This window comes from Accipiter gentilis, chromosome 14 (genome assembly GCF_929443795.1).
Source record: "Accipiter gentilis chromosome 14, bAccGen1.1, whole genome shotgun sequence".
NCBI lineage: Eukaryota > Metazoa > Chordata > Aves > Accipitriformes > Accipitridae > Astur > Astur gentilis.
Window position 1 is genome coordinate 2,465,202 of NC_064893.1, and position 22,125 is coordinate 2,487,326.

A 22,125-nucleotide genomic window follows, 5' to 3' on the forward strand; every position below is an offset into this window, starting at 1 on the left:
TAATTTAAGCCATCAAAGCATTATACAATTACCAATTTATTAACCAGTAAGACAAAATTTCAGCCAGACAAAATTTCAGTGTAAGTGTTGCTAAATTCAAGGCATGCAAATGCTGCTTTATCTGTGAATATAGTGTGAGTTAGCGATAGCATCATGAATGTTGCTTTGGATTTGCTTCTGCTGCAGTTTAGCTGGGCAAATCACTTAACCTATGGACCTCATGTTTAGCATTACACAAATGTTCATTACATCCCCTTCAGATGGGTGGTGCGCTTTCTGCAATCCTTAGTTGAAAGTTGCTAAAGGGCAAGGCTATTAAATCCCTTTGTCCCAATTCTATTGTAAACGGAGGCCTGTCCCTTATTTTCTAGGTAGAGGTTAATTGAGAATTTGCTCCGAAAATACTAGCCATTAACAACCTCCCGACTGCAGTCAGTCTTTTATCCACTGACTGAAGCCCTTCATTCCACCCTGAGGTCTCGGACTGGTTGTCCTGCCCAGTGCAGACTTCTGGGGTGAGAAGCAGTTCCAGCTAAATATCTGAATGCAAGCCAGCTACTAAGGCCCTAAAGCAGTCAATGCCTATGTGCAGACAATGTAAGCAATTTCATTCTGGAGCATCCCGATCCTAACAGTGCTACGGAAAGGCTTAGCCTGTTTCTGTGCTTTCGGCCTCCTTTTGTCTTTGCTGTAATGGCCATGGGGGACCTTTGGGGATACTGGGTACAAAAGCATTCCTGCCCCAGAACACACCAACTCCAGCCATTTGCCTAGAAGGGCAATTTGTGCAGTTTTAGCCCTATCTAGTCTTAAAGGGAGAGTTTAGAGCCTGAACGACAATAAGTAAACCCAATAAACCACATTCATGCCACTGTACAGCCCACACGTGATTCTGCAACACCTAAAGGCTTTGTTTTGGGGGAAGAGGCAGAGTTTATCTGATTTGAAAAAAATTGTATCATATTCTCAAATAAAGTAACATTTAACACTTTCACTGAGTGCAATGAGGCAGGTGAAAACTTTGAGAAATGATTCATCGCACAGCTTCCCAGGAACATTGCAAAACCTCCTATTTACTTAATTGATCAAGTGAAAAATTACTTTTTAGTCGCTCACATTGTTCCTGGGTGGAACAAAAGTAAATGCTGAATTACCAGGCTATGGATATGCCATTTTAAATAAACTGCAGCAAATTATGTATGCTGCAGCATTTTTATGACTGGGCTTCAAGTTGATCTACACAGGGATGGTAAATTAGGTGCTGTGCAGTCAGAGATGTCACTGGGACCATAACTCCTCTTTGGCGAAGAACATATAGTGCTAGGCTTAAAGCTTGCTCTTTTTCTTTTTTTTTTCCTTTTTTTTTTTTTTTTTTCATATTAAGCTGTGTCAGCTTTCCCCAGGCTTGGAAACAAATCCTCTTTAGAGCAGTGAAGTCAGTCACATCCTATTTGTGTTCCTCCCTTGTGTTGTTAATGGCCTTCACATCTAAACATGTATGTTTTCACAGCTAATCCATTTCTGATGTTCATTTCAATATGTTCAGGACTCCGCGCTCTCACTCTTGCTGTATTGTGCACTGAAAATACTCACCAACTTCACTGGCAAAGCTAGACTCGAATCACATGTATTTCTTGTCATGCACTTGCTGTGACATATTTTATTGTGTACCTTATATGAGTGTTATTATATGAACTATCGATTGATTGTATTTTAAATATCATCTCGTCTTACTGATAGATTAACAGGATAAAAAAAGTACACCTTCTAAGTATCAGGCATCCCATTAATAATATAGCTGGCCTCCTGTACACTTTAATACATGATTATTTATTATAAGCTTGTTGATTACATCTTGAAGCTGAATATCTTCTAATGGACTGCATTCTCATGAAAGATGCTGGGTCAGTCACTGTGGCAAATGAAGTCCAAACTAGTGTGCTCCTCAGCTGTCTGCCTAAGGGTGTTAAAAAGATAACTAAATTCAGTCTGCCAGGCTAGATAATCTTTAACCTCCCTGCTGAGGTATCTAAGGGTCCAGCCGGCAGTGCTGCTCTGTCTAGCACACAGAGCTATTAAGGTAAGCACAAAACTACCCAGTTCTACCTATTTTTTATATTATTCTACAAGTACACATCTCTGTTTGTATAAATGCTGAAGACTGTAGCTGGCTGTGAAAACAATTCTTGATTGAATCAATGAGGTAAACTATTAAAAGAAAAAGCGTGGTGGTGTTCCAACTTGCAGTATGTGTATGCCATCAAGTAACACTATTCTTTTAGTAAGTTTTTACTCTCCCACTGTGATTTTTAATCTTTACAGCCCTTCCTAACTGTCAACCTAGGACTCAGTTTAAAAAGCAGATATCAAAGGAAAAAGTATGGAGTAAAAGGATTAACTACCCAACTAGTTTATCTTTTACCAAACCAGGAATAAAACCTTTGAAAGAAAAAAAAAAATCCATAGGCTACCCTGGTGTAATAGGCAGGCGCTGCACTTCCCGTATGTTTCTCTTTTGAGAGCTCTGCCCTCTGTCCTGTTTGATGTGTCAATGTTGACAGCCCTTGTTGACAGCTGTAAGTTTTTGTAAATCTACCATTTTCTCCTGACAAATACAAGTCATGAGCAGATACAGACAGAAATTGTTTGCTTTGCATTTCAGGGACTCTGCAGTTGATTCCTGCCTTCCCGCTGTCGCCATCTATCCTATCAGCTCTGCACGTGGGAATTTGCGCTGCGGTCAGTGATATTCCAGCAGAGGAAAGCTGGACGAATGAGGTGAACTGTTAGGAGAAAAATGCAGTTTGAATCATTGGTTGATGCTTTACGGCCCTGTGCTACCAACCACTCTGGTATCTAGTACCAGGCATAGTGGATTGGTGGCGTCCTTGGTGTTAACTCTTATCACCATGCTGCGCAAAGCTAGCTCTGATCTGAGGTGGATTCCTCATTGACAAAAATCCTGGGAAGCTGCTTTTAGTAAACCAAACGAATCCTTCCAACCCCATGTGCAAGTGAAATTTCTATCATCAGCTCCTATGATGCTTGCTGGAATTTCATGAGATGCAGATAAGCACTTGAAGAGAATTTAAATTCATGTGCATGCTTGAGAAAATTATTATTTATAAAAATGAAAAGACTTTTTTTTCTATGTGCTGCCACCTTGAATGACCCAGAATTATTTACACTTCATTATTGGAAATATCACTGTAATCTTAACTGGGGATTGTGTCTCCATCCTTTTCTTCATCTTCCATAATCACTGTTTGCTTTTCTTCTGTAAGCAGCTTAGTGCCTTAAAAACAGAAGGACACACACACAAAACAAAAAAAAAAAAAAAAAAAAAAAGAGAGAGAGAGAGAAAAGGAGTTGATTTAAAATATTACTTCTTTAGAAAATATCAGGATAAGAAGAATTTTTCAGTCCTCTCTGATTTGTTGATCCTAACATAGTTTTCCAACACCATAGGAGTTACTCCTCATTTATTTTTGGCACATCAGTCTCCCGAAATACAGTGAACTATAATTGGATCACTGCATTTTTAGCTAAAATTATCAAGCGCTCTTAAATCCAGCATATTTAGGCTACCTGTGAAAAGAGACACTGAATTTTCATCTGGGAACCTGTTTGTTAAAAGGGTTTGGGAAGCTAAAAATGGAAAGAACTTGCGTGATGAAATAAATACTGTGATTAATCTTTGTGATTGAGTCAGCTTAAGTGAACATGTGTGTGTTTTCTATATGTATATAGCAATATCACTTAGATTTTGCAAATGCAGATGCCACAAATGAGACAAATATTAGAATACCCACATGCCAAGTGCCATCCCCACTGAAGTTATATAGTATCAATAAATTGCAAAAGCAACCAAATAAAGATCAATGTGAAAACAGACTCAGGTCTTCCACAAATCTCTGTCTCTCCTCCCTCTTCTCTGTCTCTCCTCTTTCTCTCTCTTATGCTTAAACTAGTAAGTCCACCCCTTATGGATCTTGAGGCTTTTATGTGATACCAAGATATCACAATTACTGTAACTGCTCTCTTCATTAGAAATTAAATTAATTGAGTGAAGAGAGGACAATGCATTAGGTTGAAAATGTTCTTGATCCCTATTTTAACAGATTGTGTTGCTTTTGCCTGTTCCCAGTAAAAAGCAAGTAACTTGTAAGATATATATTTTACTCCCACATTCCTTGGTGCAGAGGTTAACATAGTCTAAAAACAGGATGAGGGTTACCATTGTGTTGAGACCAATGAAATCTCTCCCTAATTCCGTCTCCTACTGTTTGCTCTCAGTCTGTGCTAATGGGCTGAGTTGTTCTGTCAAACCAACCTGTTTTGCTTCTTTCTGCATCAAAAGCCCTCTCACAGAGAAGGCTTTCAGTCTTGATGAGGTCTGAAAATAGAGCAACACCACACAGGAAGATTTTCTTCAAATTTGGAGTCTTTTCAAGGGGTGATGAATTAATGAAAATATTAACCTATACTGCCCTTCATTTAATTTAGCTCCTGCTTCATTTATGTGCAGTACCTGTGAACTAGCTGGTTTCAGTGGGACCATGAGATAACTTGAAAGGCATGAATGAATATTATTTTGAAACACGAAGGACTTTATTTGTTCAAGCAGCAATTGAGTAACCACCATTGTTAACTGCAAAGAATTATGCCATTTTATGTAAATGTTCCCCACTCAGACTTCTATTCATATAGACAATTTAGGCAAATACAGACAATTTTTTTTTACTGTTGTCTTTGGGACTTGGTGGGGGGAATGAGGGGAGGGTGTTTTTTTAATTGTTGTTATTTTTTCTTTATGGAGCATTTGAGGGACGAGGAAAACATAGCTAAAATATGCTAAAGGTGTGAAGCTACAATGGATCATTTAGCTAACCTATCTTTTGGGTAAATTCAGGAATAAGAAATCAGGAATGTAAGCTAAATAAAGCTGCGCTGTGCTTTATGATCATCTCTTATTTGAATTACGAAGTGATGAAGGAAAAGTATGTTTATGTAATTCTGATGGCTTAATTATAGCATTTAAACTATCCTTTTTTTGAGCAGATGCTAGAGACAGCCAAGCAGAGATCCCCAGCTCTTAGCTGGACCCACATCACTAGTGCACCAGATGCTTACCACAGTGAATAGCAAGATGATGCATTGTTAGCAATGAATAGCTTTGGTGACTGATGAACTCCAAAGGCTTCCAGCAGAGTTCAGGATTCAAAGTTCAAAGGAGGACATAGCCTAGAGCTGCAGGTTATTAACTTTTCAGGCCATGGACTGCCAGCAATTTCAAGGACAACTATGTGCCTTTAATACAAAACAGTGGGAAGAGGATGCAAATGGGATGCCTCAACTAGAATTATTTCTATAACACAGGGAAAGGGTGGTTTTTCTTTGATATAATGCCACCAATAACTTGTGAGGAAAGTGCTTTACTGAATGTGGTTTGGAAATTCTGGGTTTAAAGGACTGAGCAGGACTAGGAATTGGGGAACATTTCTAAGTCAGTCTTTCTCTGTTTACTGTTTAAGTAAATCACTTAGCCTTCCTGCCTCTGTTTTCCCAGCTGTATTATGAAATGCAGCTCATGCTGCAGATCTGTTTTAAGGATTGGTAGGCTGTTCTGTTAGTATCTGCCAAGAGATCTGACTGAAGAAAGCAGCGTAGAAATACAATGTAGCCATATTTTTCCCAACAGAATTTGAAACTACTTGCAATTTTTAGCTAGAGACTAGGACCTCAAAGGCTCACAGAGACATGAGAGCTACTGTTACGAAGCTCAAACATAGGCAGAAACAAAAGTTGGCTTAAATCAACCATTTGCCAGGTGCCACCTAGATCTAAGCCACTGTTCTTGGTTTGTAAATCAGAAAACCACCAAGATGGCACCAGTTCCCCTTGACTGCCTACACACAACTCCTGCAGCTGGGTTGGAAGAATTTTGGAGTGCTCCAGTCACATCCCTTGCACTGGAAAAGGGCAAGAGGTGACATTAAACTGCTGTACTTCTCCTGTGTCACTCAGATTTTTCACTGGGGTATTGATGTTATCCTAAAGGAGCTACCTCAACTAGTTTTCTAGGGCATGAGGGAGAATGAGGGTTTGCAGCTGTGATTTTACTAGTTATCTCTGATCTGATTAAGAAACCTTAAGCAGCCACATTTCAGGAACTATGTTCCCATGTTTACACATGTATTTACATTCTTGCTCAAACCCACAGGCCTGAAGAGCTCTCAGAAATCCTTCAGTTAATTGAATGTATTGCTAAGTGGGGATAGCAATAGTGTCCCAGAGCTGAGTACGGGCTTTGGATCAGATTCAAATCATTTACTGTCATGTGATGGGGGCGGGGGGAATGGAATTGTGATTATATTTTGTCGTCTGGTCTAATCTCTTTAGAAAGCCAAGGTGTTGGCTGACTGAAGGGGAGCTGGGCACTGGAGGAGACCTCTACTCATGGCTCATTTGTACACACATGGCACAATGTTATTTGTGCCACTTCAGTATGAGTTTGAAGGTTGAATACATTTAGAAGTCAGACCCTTGTAGGGAAGGGTTTTCTGATGTCTAGGCTTAGACATTTAAGATGGCTAAGGACTGATTTCCTTAGTCTCCTTCTGCAGACAACAGGTAGCCATGGGTTCCTGCAGATGGTAACGTTCAGATGCTAATTTAGCAGCCCCCTTTCTGTACCTGCATTTCCCATTTGGATTGGGTGTTTGCAAGATGTAAAACTGATTCTGCTTCTCACTCAGATCATGTGCCATCCAGTAGATAGATACATTGATTTTCATCACTTCGTATGGTCTGTTTGACTTGCTTTTATTTGTGATTGAAAATCTCTCTGACCACCCAAAAAGGAGAGGGATCATTCTAGAGTTCTCATAACCAGCTGGTCTAAATGGAGAGAGATAACACAGCTGCCATTTTTACATTTACAACAAAGCTATTTGTGTTGACAGCTGCTTAAAAAGATAATCTAGTAATTAAGCTCTGTTACTACAAACAATTAAGTGGAGTTTTCTGAACTGACATCTGGAAGTGGTGTTTGGGAGAGATCTGAAGGGGAAATGTTAGAAACAGGGACAAATCCTCATTAGCAGGTCGCAAGGGATACACGCGGCACTGAGTGTGCTGCTTACTGCAGCAATGCCAACAGGGAGACAGGGACAGCAAGGCCTGTCTGTATTTATTTAGCGCATGTAGCCCTGCCAGGGCTTCTCAGGTCTCTGAGGCTATAATTCAGGTTCTATTTTGCACAGCAGTTCCGCAAGAGCTCAGTTTGTTTGTGCTCTGTCTGCTACCTGATGGGATAACCCTGAAAGTAAACAAGTAGTAAATATTGGACCAGCCCTCAGCCACAATGAGTCAATTTTTCATAGCAAGTCATGGAGCCACCACTGGCGAATTTCAACCAGAATGCTGTATGTTGTTATGTATCTTGAAAAGAAAATACACATCCTCAGAGTAGGGAGGGAATGAAATTCAGGCATTCAAACACATAGGCTACTTTGCCCCTGATACAGGCACAAGTGTGCCACAGGAGGTCAATCACTGGAAAATGGACCCAGGATACAGGAGCTGGAAAGGCTGTCTGCAGGGAGAGGCAGCATCTAGCAGGTTGCTTTGAAGCTGTGCTGAGTGCTGGAAGGTGACTTCATCAGTAGGCAAGAAAGTGTCATTGGAAGTATAATTGAAAACAACTGAAAATTGTGTTAGTTTCTACAGTTTTTCCAACAGCAAATGTACACAGTTTGAATTTTGTCACATTTGAAGGTCACTGCATGTTTTTTCCCCTTTCCTCTCCTCGCCTCTCTCCTCCTCTTTCCTCTCCTCTCCTCTCTCCTCCTCTTTCCTCTCCTCTCCTCTTCTCTTTCCTCTCCTTTCCTCTTTCCTCTCCTTTCCTCTTTCCTTGCCTTTTGACTTCTTTGATTACCAAATCATTTGGGGATTATAACACATTTCTGTTACCACATAACTTGTATTAGCTTCTTTTTGCTTTGAAAATTATTAAAAGTTAAAGAGGAAGTCTTCACGGGAGGCAAGAGGTGAAGACCCTTACAATGATCCTTATTGCTCTCTTAAGTGCCTATTTGAGCTAGTTAAAGCTAGGATAGAAACATGAAGTAATAAGTGACTAGATGCTAATCCAGCCAGAATACTGTTGAGACAGGTCAAGGAAATAATTCATCCTTGCTGCATCCTCTTAGCTAGCAATTACATTTAAACCAAATAAGAGTCAAGCCTCTCAGCTTCACTGTCACACATTTCATCTTTGATTTCTGTCAAACGTGTTTCGCTTTCAGATTCTCCTTCTCTGCATATACCCAGGAGTGCAAAGGACATACAGCATCTTTAAAGGTGCTACAAATGGCCAAAGGCAACTTTTCTTGGGGGTGTTTTTGAACTGACCAAAATAATGTCTCATCTCTCATCCAAGGTCCATGGGAAGGGTAGGCTTCCAGTATAATACACAGAACTAATGTTTATTATAAATCATTGGATAAATTTTGCCTCTGCTTCTGTTTCTAAATCAATTCCTAAAAGACTATGATTTTTTCCCACCTAATTTATTTGTCATGTGGAATTCCATGTAATTTGCTGAGTAATTTTCTCCAGCAATTATATAGCAGTTCATTATCAGTGCTCTATATTAAATATTTCAAAAGGTGGAGCATTTGCAGTTGGGCTCAGAAGTTGTGTGATAGGTTTCATTTCCCCCAGCAAATGATTGGAGCAGGTTTCCAGTGACTCACAGCAGCATTGATGCCACAAGCCATTGGGATGCTTGAGTTCAGTGAGGAAATAAAAAATTTATTTTCCTTAGGCAGATCAATATGCAGGTACCATGCTTGCTGCCATGATCCTGCAACCTTAGTCATACTTCTCTCTGCTTTTGGTAACCTCATACTGATTAAATGAAAAAAAATCTTACACATGTTTAAGTCAGTTATGAAGGCTCAGATTCTCAAAGGAGATGTCTACAAATACAGGTTCCTACTTGGACTGATGAAGTCATTTGCACGCCTTATAATTATTAGGTGTACAGGAAATTCCATTCAAAGTATACCTGAAACTCAGGTGCTTGATGTACTGAGCTGCTGCTTAGTCACTCAGGGCCAAAGTATCTGTCTCAGGATATCTGCCTTTAGTGTGTCTCACTGCTCAGTAGTGCCAGCCCACAGCATAACCGGTTCATATGAGACGATTCCTAAGGGAACAGTGTTTTCCAGTTTTGGCACTAGTTTTAGTTCTGGGGTTTGTTTGATTTTTGTTCATTCATTTGTTCATTAGTTCATTCTTTTTTTGCTCCATCCTGTGATCTGGAAAGAGCTAGTGCATAGCATACAACCTTACACTACTAGTTCCTGCATCCCTAGCTACCCCTAGTAATTAACATTTAGACAATGCTTTACATCTTCAAAGACCTTCAGAAATATTGATGAATTGAGGCCCCTCTGTGATAGAGGAATGTGGGAAACACAACAAACTAAGGCTCTTAGGACCAAAACATGGCTGGCTAACTCCATATGGTCACCAAGCAAATTAGCTGCTGCACTGCGTATTAGGAAGGAAGCATGGAACTCTTTAAGGTGCTGTTAACGAGAAGGTCATCACAGCTTGGTTTCCTCAGCATGTCAGGGACTGTGGAGTTAAGAGGAGGTTAATCAGGACAGCTGTACTTCAGGTTGTTTGAGGCAGTGTGAGCCAAGTTAGTGCTGGTGACCTAAAAATTTGCATGTGCTCAGGTTTGAAAAGCAGAGCAGTAGCTGGCCTTTCACAAAAGCAGGCTCATGTTTGCAAGAGATAATCAAGTAACCTAATGTCTTCTTTTACTCCCCTTCCCTTCTATCCCCAGAGCATGAGCAGGGAATATGGAAAAGACATTCCATGAGCCACCGCTGCTGTTATATACTTTGACCAAATAGGTCCAGTTTAGCAGGAACTGCAAAGCACACTGGGCAGACTAACATCCTTCCAGCCCCCTCCCAAACATACCTCTGGCACTAGCCACTTTTTACTTCCTCTTTGGAGCACCTTTACCTAAGTAAGTTTCTTACCTGTTATCAAGGGTGGGATGTGTATTGCAGGCGTATCTTTTCTCCTGGGCTTTTTCTGCTCCAGTTCGGTGACCTGAGAGCCGGGACTCACTCTCTCTCTCTGTGGCTTCTCTGCGATACCATACCTTTTCAGCAGATTATCAGAAAAGTCTGAAAGTATGCCTGCAAGCAAGAAAAGAAGAAAATGCCACCTCAGCCTTATTCACATTAAAGAAATTTGCACCTGTGTAACTTTCCCAATGACTACTCTGAAGTAAGGCTGCATGAGTGTATGATCTGCTCTGCACAGTATACCTACTCTCCAGGTATGCATTTCCTCCAAGTCACTTATATCCCATAGGCTATGGACTGTGATGCTATCAGGCCAGCTGGCTTCTGGTTGTACTTAATGGACTAAATTGCAGCCCATCAGAAATCATGGTAAAGATGAGTACAATCTTCTATTCCAGAAGCTTAGACATCTTATCAAAGTACCTTAATCAAGCCTCTGCTTGGGAGCAATGCGACCACACAGAAATGGCCTAGTTTAACTAGTGAAACAATGTTTTCTTTATGATATGGCTACAGCAGGCATAAAATGCAGATCTCCAGCCTCTGAGCCACTCTTCCCTAAGAGAGAATTGCGGAGGGGAAGATACAAGTGAAAGCTGAACACAGTCAAGTTCAGTATCTGGATTACAAATACTGGAAAATCCCAGCTGCTTGTTTTTGACTTGGTGAATTGTTGCTGGTACATAGGGGACCATGCAAGTAGTTACTGGCTAACTCCTCTGTGTATGTGCAGCATGGGAAAAAGAACTCGATGCAGTTGATATTGATACAACAGCACAGCTCTCTCCCCGGAGAGCACAACAAGGAGTGCTTGTTAGCAGAGACAAGCGACAAACATTTATTCCCACTGCTGATCTTGGAAGATTGTCAGGTTTCAGTGGCAGTCTCCTGCTCATTCTTCCCTTCCCCAGGTTGGTGGCATTTGGCTCTCGAACGTCGGAGGTCTGTGGATGCACAGCAGCAGGGAGCATCCTACAAGGAGCCCCTTTGTTCCTGCAGTTGTTTCTGGCTTCCCAAAACACCCGCCCTTTGCCAGAGTCCCCATAAGCACAAGACCCCTGCGATTTCCAGGAGAAGCAACCTGCATCTGGCTTGTGTGCTTCTCTGGTCTCCTCCCAGCCTTATCCCTGTTCAGCCTCCCCCTGAGCACCTGGGTATGAGTTTCACAAGAAACTGCAGGGGCTGAACTGGATCCTTCTGGATTTTGGATGAGATCGAATTGGTACATCTAGCATGGCTCAGCAGCTAGAGGTAAATAGACATCATTTATCATGTAAAGGCAGCAAGACTATAAGCTCCAGGGGAGCACGTTTTCTAGAGTGCACACTCTCTCACCTTGGTATTCACAGGCCCTGTGAGAAACCCCTTCATCTAATAGGGAATGCCTTTGAGAAAGTCAGCCTCTCTGTTCGCTTGCCTTCCCAGGTGCACATGGCGTGGACCTGCATTCTTGCCCACATCCAAGGGGACATAAGTGAATGAGGGGTCTCCGAACCTTTGCCCAGATTCAGTCCCCTCAGCTGAATTGGGATTTCAAAGTCAAGAGATACATTGCTCACCTGTTAGAGGTGGTGGGGTGTGCAAAGCTGGTGTATCTTTTCTCCTTGGCTTTTTTTGCTCCTGTTCAGTGTTTTGGGAAGCCGGGATGGTTTTACCTTTCCTTGGTTTCTTTTTGAGGTCACAGCTCTTAATCAGCTGGTCTGAAAGATCTTCTGCAGGGAAAACAAACAAACAAACAAACAAATGATGAGTAGAAATTGAAACTGAGGGGAAATAATAAACAAGATGGTAAAAAGAAAAGCTTTAATAATACTGCTTTCATCGAAGTAAATTAAAATGCCTGTGGAGAAATATCTCTTAAATAGAAAGTCAGCACAAGAGGGCTCTGTGCCATACTACGTGGCAGTCAAGTGACTTAGGTGGTCCTTCTGCATCGTAGGTGGTAGACATAAAGCAGAGGGAGAGAGTTGTGGGCAGCTGTGTGTTACATGGCAGAGGGAAGGCTGCACCATCAAGTGCAGAGGTCCCATGGACATCCCTGTTTCATCCAGCGCTAACTGTGCAGGCTGTGTCTTCAAGAGTTACAAGGGCACTTTTGTGAAGGAAAGATTTACACGTCTGGGGTCAGCCTGAGGTATTGGTAAACCAAGCCAATATATTGTTCCCTTCAAGAGTTGCCTTTATTTCCAGAGCGGCTGAGCAGCTGGTATTCGCTTTTGATTTACATAACATTACACTGTATTTTTGGTTTTCCCTTAAAACAAGCCTTGACCCACATGACTCAGATGGTCAGCATGGTTTTTCTGCAAGGATCTGCATTTCTGGGTGCTCATGAAAGCCAAAAATATTGAAGATAGCCTGTCATTAGTATCATCACACAAGCCAATGCTTTGATTTCTTAAAAGCTGCTTGTTTGGCTTCAGCTGGGCCCCCCACATCCCTACCCAACCCCTGACTGCAGACCTGGGCACAACAGGACTTGGTTCTAGGCCCTCTCATGCTATTTGAGACAGCTGCAGGTCTGCGAGCCTGTGGGTAGACACAGGAAGGATGACCTCCGGGTGAAGTCCCTGGAAGATGTGGGGTCTTTTTCTGGCCCCCACAGGCTTCCTGAACAGTCCTAATGAGCTCATTTAACCTCCCGCTGCCTCTGTTTCCTGACTGTAAAATGGGACTCGTTCTGTACTTATTTAAATAAGTAATTTTGTGGAACAATTATGTTTGGTATACCAGCAGTTGTAAAAGTGGTGCCTGTGGCTAAAACTGCCGTGTGGCAGTGGCAGAACAAGGATACCTTCCTTGCAGGCCAGATAAACAAAGTTTATAAAATTGTGCTTGCCTGTGGTGAGACGCTTTTTTTGACAAGCAAGTGAAATTGCATGTGTGTTTCATTATTGTCATCACAAGGGTAACGACGAGCAAATAGATTTTTGTGTCTGGGTTGCTAAATCTTCATGACAATTTTGCAAGGCAGGAGTGAAGAAATAGCATTTGAAGCAGAGGCAGACTATGAATATGCAAAAAGCACATCTATCAAGTATGAAGTCTGGTATTTAGGAGTGTGGTGGAGCAAAGATGCCTGTGGTACTCTCAGTGCAGAAGTTATGTATGAAATAGGTTCAAGAGAGGAAACAGATAGATGATGAAGGAGAAAAAGTATTTAGAAAGCCACCCCAGTGGAGGCAAAGCGGGTGTTTGAAATCTTTTACTGAAATTGCATATGGAAAATGTTTTCAGGGAAGGCTCAGCTATATCTTAGCTTGCAGTTTATTGTGGTATAAATGAAGAAACTGCTCTACTTTTTCTTCCAGGGAAAAGAACAATGACTCTTTTTCCTTTCTCCTCTTTAATTAACTTGGTGCTAGAGCTTTGGCTGATATTTATATGCAGGAAAAATGCTCTTTGCCTTTGCATCTGGCATCAGAAGTGTCAGCAGAAGGTGTAATCTATCGGGTTTCATGAGGGCTCAGTTGTGTTGCTGGAGGGGAAAAATGGACACTGGACAGGACCTAACGATGCGAAGACAACACCTCTCTAATTACTGCAATGACGTCATCTAGTAACACTTACCTAAATGGCTACAGTGTGAATCTCGCTTGTCCAGTCTGTCTTCTGGGATATCAAGTGGCTGAACACATTCTGTTGACATCATTGAAATGGGCTTTTCTTCCTCTTTGAAGCTACTATACCAAAAAAAAAAAAAAAAAAAAAAAAAAAAAGCAGCAGCATGACATAAAACAGCTATACTGGTGTTATATATCCACTTGCTAGCCAGATCATGGGAAGTTCTTGTCTTCCAGCTGCTCTCTGTCATGTAGTCTGCTGGTCTGATTTTGCTCACACATGCTAAGAGATGCATTTATTCACCGCCTTCGTTACAGATCCGATATCCCGTTTTTCCACCTAACTTGCTGTAAGCAACCCACACTAGCACAGGAAATATGTTGTCTCTGCAGAAGAATACTGACTTTGATCATACAGGAAGTGCTATCACATACACAAAGCAAATGCTAGGAAATACCATGTTTTGTTCTAGTTTTCTTCTCCATTTTTTTTCTCAACTTTAAACTAAGGGTCATATTTGGTATTTATCATACAATCTAACTTTAATTATGAATGCTGTTGAGTTAGTCTTACAAGTCCAGATCTTCTAAGACAGCTTGGGTACCCCTGAAGGCCCTGGTGTGAGTGCTGCCTCTGAAAGATGGCCCGTGCCCACTGACCCCAAAGCCAGCATGAAGCAGGCTTACTCATCACCTCGGTGAGAGCATGGGAACCCGTTTCACAAAGCTGTTTCAGTGCCCATGCTCTGTACATCTCACTGAATTGCTGTTTTGGCCGGTTTATCCCCCTTTACTCACAACTGCAGGGAGTCCCAGAGTCCAGCCTCCTACCCGAGCTCCCCTAGCATGCCCCAAGCTCAGCTTTGATGCTGGACTCGCTCATTCTGGGTCATAGGAAGAAGGAAATGAGACCTTTTTTTTACTGCTGATCATTTCTGTGGTTGCTTAGCAGAAAGCCATCAGAATGACAGAGCAATGTTAAAGGAAAAAAACCTTCAACTTGAAGGTGCAGTCTAAGTGATCTGGGTGTCTCCCTTCAGCCAGCAACACCTGTGGTAGTTTCGTACTCACAGCCTCTGTTCTCCATTTCTGGGGAATAAGAGCAGACTGTGAATTCCTTGTAGAGAGGAGGAAAGCAATGAGGAAGAGAAAAAAAACAGGAGACAACACGAATAGTAGAAGAAAGACAGGAGGAATTGGGAAAAAAACAGAGGAAAGAAGGGGAGGTAGAGAAGGAAAGGCAAATAAAAGAGAAAGGTGTAAGAAAAGGCAGTTGGACAAAAACATTGAAAAGGAGGATGGGAAAATAGAAGTCTGTGCCATGGGAGTTTGTTTTGCCAGAGGTAAAGAAATTACCTATATTATTTCTCTGTAAATTGCAGTGGTTGTTTGTCAACAAGAAGAAGAACAGTAGGGGAGTTAACCTCATTTCTATGACTAAACTTGCATCTATATAAAGAACAATTAATCCTCAAGCAAAATCCAGTCACATAAATATTTGCCAAACAAAATATGAAAGGTCACACTCATGATCATGCACTGAGCTAATTATTCAGGGGATGGAAAAACATGTCCTCAACTCCAGTGACTTCAAAGTAAGTGGAGAAAGACTGGCTGACAGTAATAAAGGTCAGGAACATTGACTCATAGTGTACTTATGGGATTAACTCCCATATCCTTCAGTATTCAAAATTCACAAAAATTTGTAAAATTCTACAAATTCTTAAATACTTTACTGAATCAGGCCTGGATAAGGGGTTTGCCCGCCAGCTGTTCACTGCAGAACAGTCCCAGTCCAGCCTCACATCTGTACTAAAGGATTATACTGCCTGCAGACTTCATTTGCATTTACAGAAAAAAATAATCTTCCACTTGGGAAGATCCTGCATAAAGAAATCTTTGAATGCACCTTAGTGTGGTATGGTTGCTCTGTTTATCCACTGTATAAATAAGCAATAGCTATGGCTTAAAATGAAGCAGTCGTAATTTTGTTTAAAACAAAAACTTATTATCTGGCCATATGAAGGCTCACACTACATTTTGTGATATGAGAGAGCTTTTTTTATTCGATGCCATTTGATTTTATCGGGTTTGATTAGGGCACGCTGGTTAAATATTATGACTGTAGGGAAAATGTTCTTTCCTGAAGGGTTCTGTGTTTAGAAAGTTTTCAGTAAAATCAGGGATACCACTTCAGACACTATGGGCTTTTTTTGAGCAGGTCTTGAGGCAAAGAAGTTGAGATAGATAGTAACATTTAAATGTAAAATTGATAGTAAATTATACTGACTGGAAATGCCTTATAAAATATGATTAACTTTGGTTTGATTTCACTAAGTTGTTTCATTGAGTTATTTCACCTAAAAAAAATTAAGCTTTGTTAAGAGACTTAATGTAGGATTGGTATATGCAGATTATGAGATACTTCCTTAATTATTTTTTCTTAATACAGTGGTTTGAAAAATAGTATTCTAAAATAAATCTCTTAGATCTGTCTTCACATTTTCATAGTCACAGATGCCAAGCCCTTAGCATCTTCAGTGCTTTAAAATACGGCTTTACAGCCTAACTTCTGACACCACCTCCCCCGCCCTTTTTTTTTAAAATTTTGCCCTGCAGCCAGCATTGCCTTGTTTACAAACGGGTTTCCACACTGCACATTGTGACAGTCTGTGTGACAAAAGAATAAAAAGAGAAAGATTACCAAAATGTATCACGAGTTTTGGTATCTTGGGTGTATATCCCTTGCCTACGATGCGCGAACCTGTGAGTACTGTTACATCCTGTCACTGTGCATTACACACAGAGCTCTCCTTCAAAGGAGAGGTGATGTATGTGAGCATTGTAATGGCGCTTTCCCAAACCACTAAAATCAATCCCCACCACTAAAGAAACAGTTTCCCCAATAACGTTTTGCATGGGAAGGAAGACTGCTATGGGGACTGTATGAAGTCATTAATACACCTTTACAAATGGAAGCACGTTCTCGGATTTTCGTGTGTTAAGTGCAACTCTTCTCCTAGCAGCCTTCGTGCTAGCACGGTTTGTGCTCTCTGCTGCTGTCAGTCAACTTGGTAGGTAATTCTTGCTATTTAGGTGATGGACTAGGGTGGGGTTTTTTCTTGCACTCTGTTATATCTCTTGCCATAATGATGCACATGCATCCCTTGTGCAACTGTCATGGTTACAGCGGAGCTCTAAATCACACTCAGTGGGAGATGCTTCCTGAAATGCATATAGATTTTTCCATTTGAATTAGGATTCAATAATCATTTAGCCTGAGACTTTGGTACAATGCAGCTAGGCTGTACCACCCCCTGCAGAGATAGGTGCCTAAAGGAGTCGCCTCCAGTCTCTTTCTTTTGGGAAAAGACACAGCTGATGATAGAGACGCCTCAAATGCTTCCCTAAAGGTTGAGACAATTTCTAGTTTTGCCTATATAGTTTTGCATTTGCTCCTTGTAAAAGTGATCGGCATTCAATAGGATTGACTCTACTTACAGGCAGAGAAGAGCAAGGAACGATAAGGCAAACTGAAAAGTGCAGGTATGAGCAAAAGCTACTTCAGCCTCATGTGGATAAGCTCGCACGCTGAGTCACTGTCATGTAACAGCAGGACTCCTTTGGGCATACACACTTGTAAGAGATGGTGATTCAGATGACAAATAATCTGAACTTGTCACATTCTAGATACCAGCTTTGGAATTCTACGTAGCTTAAAGCACACTCTGAATTTTTTTTCAGAATTCTCAGTTGCTGAAGTGCCCAAATAAAGCTATCCAGAGAAAGAAGATGTACAGCTCCTACCACTCGCTAATGTAGTCTTAAAACACACAAATGCATGCAAATAATAGGATTCCTTTCTTCATTTAAATTGTGGGTCTCCATCAAAAAGTCCACTGATGCAACCAGTTCCAGGCTTCAGTTAGTTAAAAATGTTTTGCCTAGAGATGGACAAAAAACTAGTTTTGGTTTACTATTTTAATGCGCACTTGGTTTAATTTTGTCGCAAGTTATCAGGCTAGAGCTTAGGAAATACTCGGCAAAGCTACTCTGACGTATTTCTACCAAAGTGATGTAAATCTTTTGAGGACATCTGATCATGTGACATTTAAACCAACTTGAAATGAAATCTCATGAGAAAAACCTACCTTGTAAGATAGAAAACTAAAGCTTTGAGAACAAAACTAGAGCTGGACTTTTTTCATTTGATCCTGATCTAGGCACAGAAATGGCTTTGGATAAGGGAAGGTTAAATCTCCATTTCTTGCCTTCTCATAGGTATTGAACGGCTGTAGGTGCTATGCAGCTACATGGAAATTAGATACCTATGGATATTTGATATTTGTAAGGGACAATGTGGTTCTCAAATGGGTCATCAGTATGTGATCATTCTTACCTATAAGATGGAGAAATGACTTTCTGATCTGCAGTTCTTATCAATGTTTACAGGGGCTAAGTGGGCATCGATGTCAATAGCCCTCGCCAGTACCTTAAGAGTGTTACTTATTACACCTGCATGTCATTTCCTTGTATGTGGAATACTTAGAATTTCTGAACTAACCCTTTGTAAGGTCTCCACAAACTGTGCTTCTGAGGACTTCAGTAGACCATGTAGTGTTGTCCACAAGTATGTGGATTTTTCTTTTTTGTTGTTTTTTGTTTCTTTGTTTGCAGGGGTGGGGGTTTGTTTGTTTGCTTGTTTTGTTCAGGGGAATGTTTTGTTTGCACAATTGACAAAATCCCCAAGAAAAAACACGCACTGGTTTGCAGGACATGCATAATCATTAAAGGAACCATTGGCATGTTGACAAGGATGCTACATAAAAGTACTCTTGAGAGCATCCTTGTTGGGTGGCAGCCAGCAATCTGAATTTAATAAGTATTTATTTTGGTAGGTCGATAACAATGTTGCCACAGAAGCCTGTATGACTCTATTTACCTATCTTCTCCTGGACTCAGAGCACTTCATAAGAACATATTTTTGCCATGAGCTGAGAGAAGGAGACTTCAAGAGCAGAAGCGGAGGCTACTGGGGCCCTGGGGTGGGACAGCATGCATATGTGCTTGTGCACATTCCCGCAGGCAGGGCCTGGCCTTTCTGCCGCTGATGCGCTCGACAGTTGGAAACGGGAATGAGTAGGAGTATCTTACAGTGTGCTGCCCCATGCAGGCACGAGGCAGAGGTTGGACTGCAGCAGGTACAGTCCAGCCTGCACCAAGGGCAGTGCTTCGCTACCCTGCCCAAAGAGCTGCTCAGGCATCAGGGTTTGCCCTTTAAGACTGGTGCATCTCCTCCCACCATGCACAAACTTATGGTCTCCTGACAGGTTTTGATTACTAAATTATTTTTAATTGCTTTGCCCCTCTCTATCTGGTTGCAATGAGCACATGAGTGAGGAGGGACAGGCAGGCTTCCAGTATCCTTACCTGTTCTTCTCTTCCCTCCCTAAACCTACTTGAGAAGCAAAGACAGACCTGTCCTTCCTCCTGTCGCATGTCCTCTGCAGGGTCTGATGATAGTGTGAGTAGGCCCCTATTTGCATGGAGTTATTTACAAATGTGTGAAGTATGAATAAGATACTATCATCGTGGATGTAGTCCTCTTGCACCCACCTTGCCAACACAGAGCTCATCTGAAACAGCTCAGGGGCCAAGGGGAATGGTGCCACACCTGGGTGCGTGTCAATCCTTCCACCTGCACTCAGCAGGCAGCCTTGGCTCCTTTACCAGCAAGTATGTACCTTCACCCATACTCCGGTCCTATCCTAGCCAAGTCACAACTGTTTCCTGGGCAAATCCTGCGAATAAAGCAAGGCAACCAGTCTACTGCAGTCAGAGTAGAAAATAAAAGCCCTAAAAGTAGAAAGTCTGGGTGTTCCTGCTTTGCATTCCAAACTTTTCCTTACAAGTTTTACTATGTGTTTAACGTTATTCTATTGGAGTGACGTCTTCCTGGGCACAGAAGACAGTCTCATGCTACTGCACGGAGTTTCTTCTTCAGTTATTTGGGCACTAGGCTGCTCTCTCCAGGCATTCTTGTCAGAGTAGTCTGATTATTATTTTTCTAAAGCATATTTAAAGCTTCTTAGGAAACACTTAAGTATTTGAAAGCCTGATCCAGGTGCCTCCCTCCACCCAAAACTTTTCCTACTAATAATTGTGCAGATGCAGAAATCCCACAGAATTGTCTCAGAGCAGTTTCCTCTCACAGAGAGTGGTGCTTCTGAGGGCTAGTTCAAAACCCTGGTTGGGCTGTGGACTGACTCCTGCTACCTCTGATAAACTTGTAAAAAAATAAAAATACCAACAGTTAAACTTTGATTGATTGGAAAAAAAAAAAAAAAAAAAGTAAGATACATTTGTACAGGTTGTAGTCACACAGTTTTTGTCTTTGGAGATAGTCGAAAAATACAAAGTCTTCCTTAACTGTTTCCTTGAGGTACAAACTAACCCTTGCACCTGCCAACCCTTTGTAGTGGGTTAAGAAGTCCTGATAGCAGTTCCCGCTCTGCTGGCTTGTATTACCTGCTTGTGAATTGTCACAGCAGTTGAAGTTAGTTGAAGCCGGTGTCTCTAAAGCACTCTCCTCCCCACGGCCCCAGCCATGCATTCCAGCCTCAGCGCAGTCGCACCCCAACTTTCCCCGCACGGGACCATCGCCAGCCCGCTCCCCGCAGAGTGGTGACCCCAAACTTTCCTGCTAGTCCCCACGGGTGACATGGCCGATTTACCTTGCTGGTGGTGGTGGCTGCTAATGGAAAAATAAAAAATAAAAATACCCCCCCCCCCAAAACAAAACAAAACAAAACAAAACACCACCACCAACAACAAAACAAACAAAAAACCAAACAAAAAACCCCCAAACCCAAAAAAACCCCACCCACCCACCCAAAAAAACCAACCAGAAAAAGAAAAGAAGAAAGCGGGCAGGAGGGGAGGCGTGGGCGAAGTACTCACAGAGCGGTGCGAGGCGGTGGGGCTGGCTGGAGCGGGACCCTTCTGGGCTGGGGCGGCAGCCGAGGCTCCTGCCCGCCTTATCTAGGGCTCCGCGGGAGCCGTCGCTACGGCAACGCGGCGCTCAGGCGGCCTCCGGGGGGCTGGGGACCAGCATCACCGCTCCCCTGCCCCACCGGCGGGTTGGAAGCGTGTCTCCTGCCTCTCCCGCCAGCTGCTGAGGCCGAAGAAGGAGAGGGGACGGGCGGGGGGAGCCGCAGCGCCGCAAGGCGAGGGCACCTTCCCGGCCAGACGGGCGAGAGCGGCGGGCGCTGCTGCTCTCGGAGAAGCAGGGGAGGAGGCGGAAGCTTTTGGCTCGGGGAGCCAAAAGGCGAGCGGCAGCCGCCGTGTCAAGAGGCGCAAAAAGAAGATGGCAAGGGGAGGGAGCGAGGCTGATGCTGCCTGGGACCCAGGGGAGAGCCGAGGACAAAAGCGGAGCGAAGAGGCAGGGCACGTGTCTAGGAGCAGCACCGTGAGCCCTCAAAGCGGTGGACGCCGTCTCCAGCGCCGAGATGACTGCCGTGTTTGAGTATGTATCTGGCCACAAGTAGTTACACAAGCGTAGTATTTGTGGGGCCGGGCAGGGAGTCTTCTGTGGCCGCCCGTCGCTTGCCAGTAGAGACCAGTCTCTCCTATTTTAGCCCATGCCTTTGGACGGAGCTGTTATTTCCACTGAGGGAAAAATACACAAACATGCCTGATGTTGGAAAAGCTCTGGGAGAAACACTCTACTCAGTGGTGGGACTGTGAACTGCCCTTTTCTTAGTATTCATCTGCAACAAAAATGCCTTTGTCTACGCCCTTTGATTAAAACATCTTTAAAAGCTGTGACTGCTCACAGTTGCAGTTATCTCCTCCTTCTCTTCCCCCCCCCCCCCAGCTCAGCATCTGCAATTCAACAGCACCAGCGTGCACGGCATACTTTAAATTAGTCAAGGTTTCTTTCATAAAGAATATATTGTACAGAAGGCCCAAAGGGGCAAAGTGCTAATTGCCAGCCCTGCAAACTCTGCGGCACCCTCGGATCCTATATGTTTCAGGTGCGGTTCTGCAAAGTGCCAAGCACTCCAAAGGCACCACCTGGAAGAACCGTGAGCTTTCCCCCTCGATGTCTGGGAGAGACAAGCACATTCATTATCTAGCAGAGTGTAAAAGCTGTGTGCGTGTGTTTAGGTGTCTCGGACACACATTTTAAAAAGCAAGCTCATAAATGCTTAAATAACTCCTGGAAAAATGGAGCATAGGCTTCTAAGTAAAGTACGCTAAGATTTTTTTGGCGAGATTAAGATTTCTAACTGAAAAGAAAAAGAAAAAAACAACCAAACAACGCAAAACTCCTCCAAACCACACGACCCCCAAACTGCTTATAAAAAAATTGGGTTTTATGAGTTGCCCATTTATATATAACTTTGATTTTACTTTCAACATTGCCAAGACCTCCTTGTTGCAGT

The 22,125-nt window shown here is 42.5% G+C and overlaps 2 protein-coding genes across 4 annotated transcripts in view; one reads left to right on the forward strand and one right to left on the reverse strand.

Annotated features, from left to right (window-relative positions):
* Positions 1-8,384, forward strand: part of PDE1C (phosphodiesterase 1C) — a 360,443-nt gene extending 352,059 nt beyond the window's left edge. The window contains exon 19 of the mRNA XM_049817292.1: positions 8,310-8,384. Coding sequence (XP_049673249.1) covers positions 8,310-8,362 — 53 coding nt within the window. The 3' untranslated portion in view covers positions 8,363-8,384. The remainder of the gene's footprint in view (positions 1-8,309) is intronic.
* Positions 1,810-20,831, reverse strand: PPP1R17 (protein phosphatase 1 regulatory subunit 17). Of its 3 annotated transcripts, none has more exons than XM_049817323.1 (5): positions 20,639-20,831; positions 13,686-13,798; positions 11,675-11,827; positions 10,065-10,226; positions 1,810-3,295 (listed from the first exon to the last, which is right to left on the reverse strand). In XM_049817323.1, the coding sequence occupies exons 2-5, from the start codon at positions 13,765-13,767 to the stop codon at positions 3,216-3,218; spliced, it is 477 nt and encodes a 158-aa protein (XP_049673280.1). In that variant the 5' UTR covers positions 13,768-13,798; positions 20,639-20,831; the 3' UTR covers positions 1,810-3,215. The 3 variants fall into 3 exon arrangements, with proteins under 3 accessions (XP_049673280.1, XP_049673279.1, XP_049673278.1); XM_049817322.1 differs by lacking the exon at positions 1,810-3,295 and adding an exon at positions 4,293-4,396 and having other exon boundaries at positions 13,686-13,795; XM_049817321.1 differs by lacking the exon at positions 1,810-3,295 and adding an exon at positions 4,293-4,396.
* Between the last annotated feature and the right edge of the window lie 1,294 nt (positions 20,832-22,125).

Excerpts from the sequence above, each read along its gene's own strand:
- PPP1R17 (XM_049817322.1), bottom strand. The coding sequence starts at position 13,767 with ATGATGTCAACAGAATGTGTTCAGCCACTTGATATCCCAGAAGACAGA. Across the intron at positions 10,227-11,674 it reads CACCCCACCACCTCTAACAG|GCATACTTTCAGACTTTTCT; the intron begins GTGAGCAATGTA and ends TCTTGCTTGCAG. Across the intron at positions 4,397-10,064 it reads CATCCCACCCTTGATAACAG|ACCTCATCAAGACTGAAAGC; the intron begins GTAAGAAACTTA and ends CTCTATTTTCAG.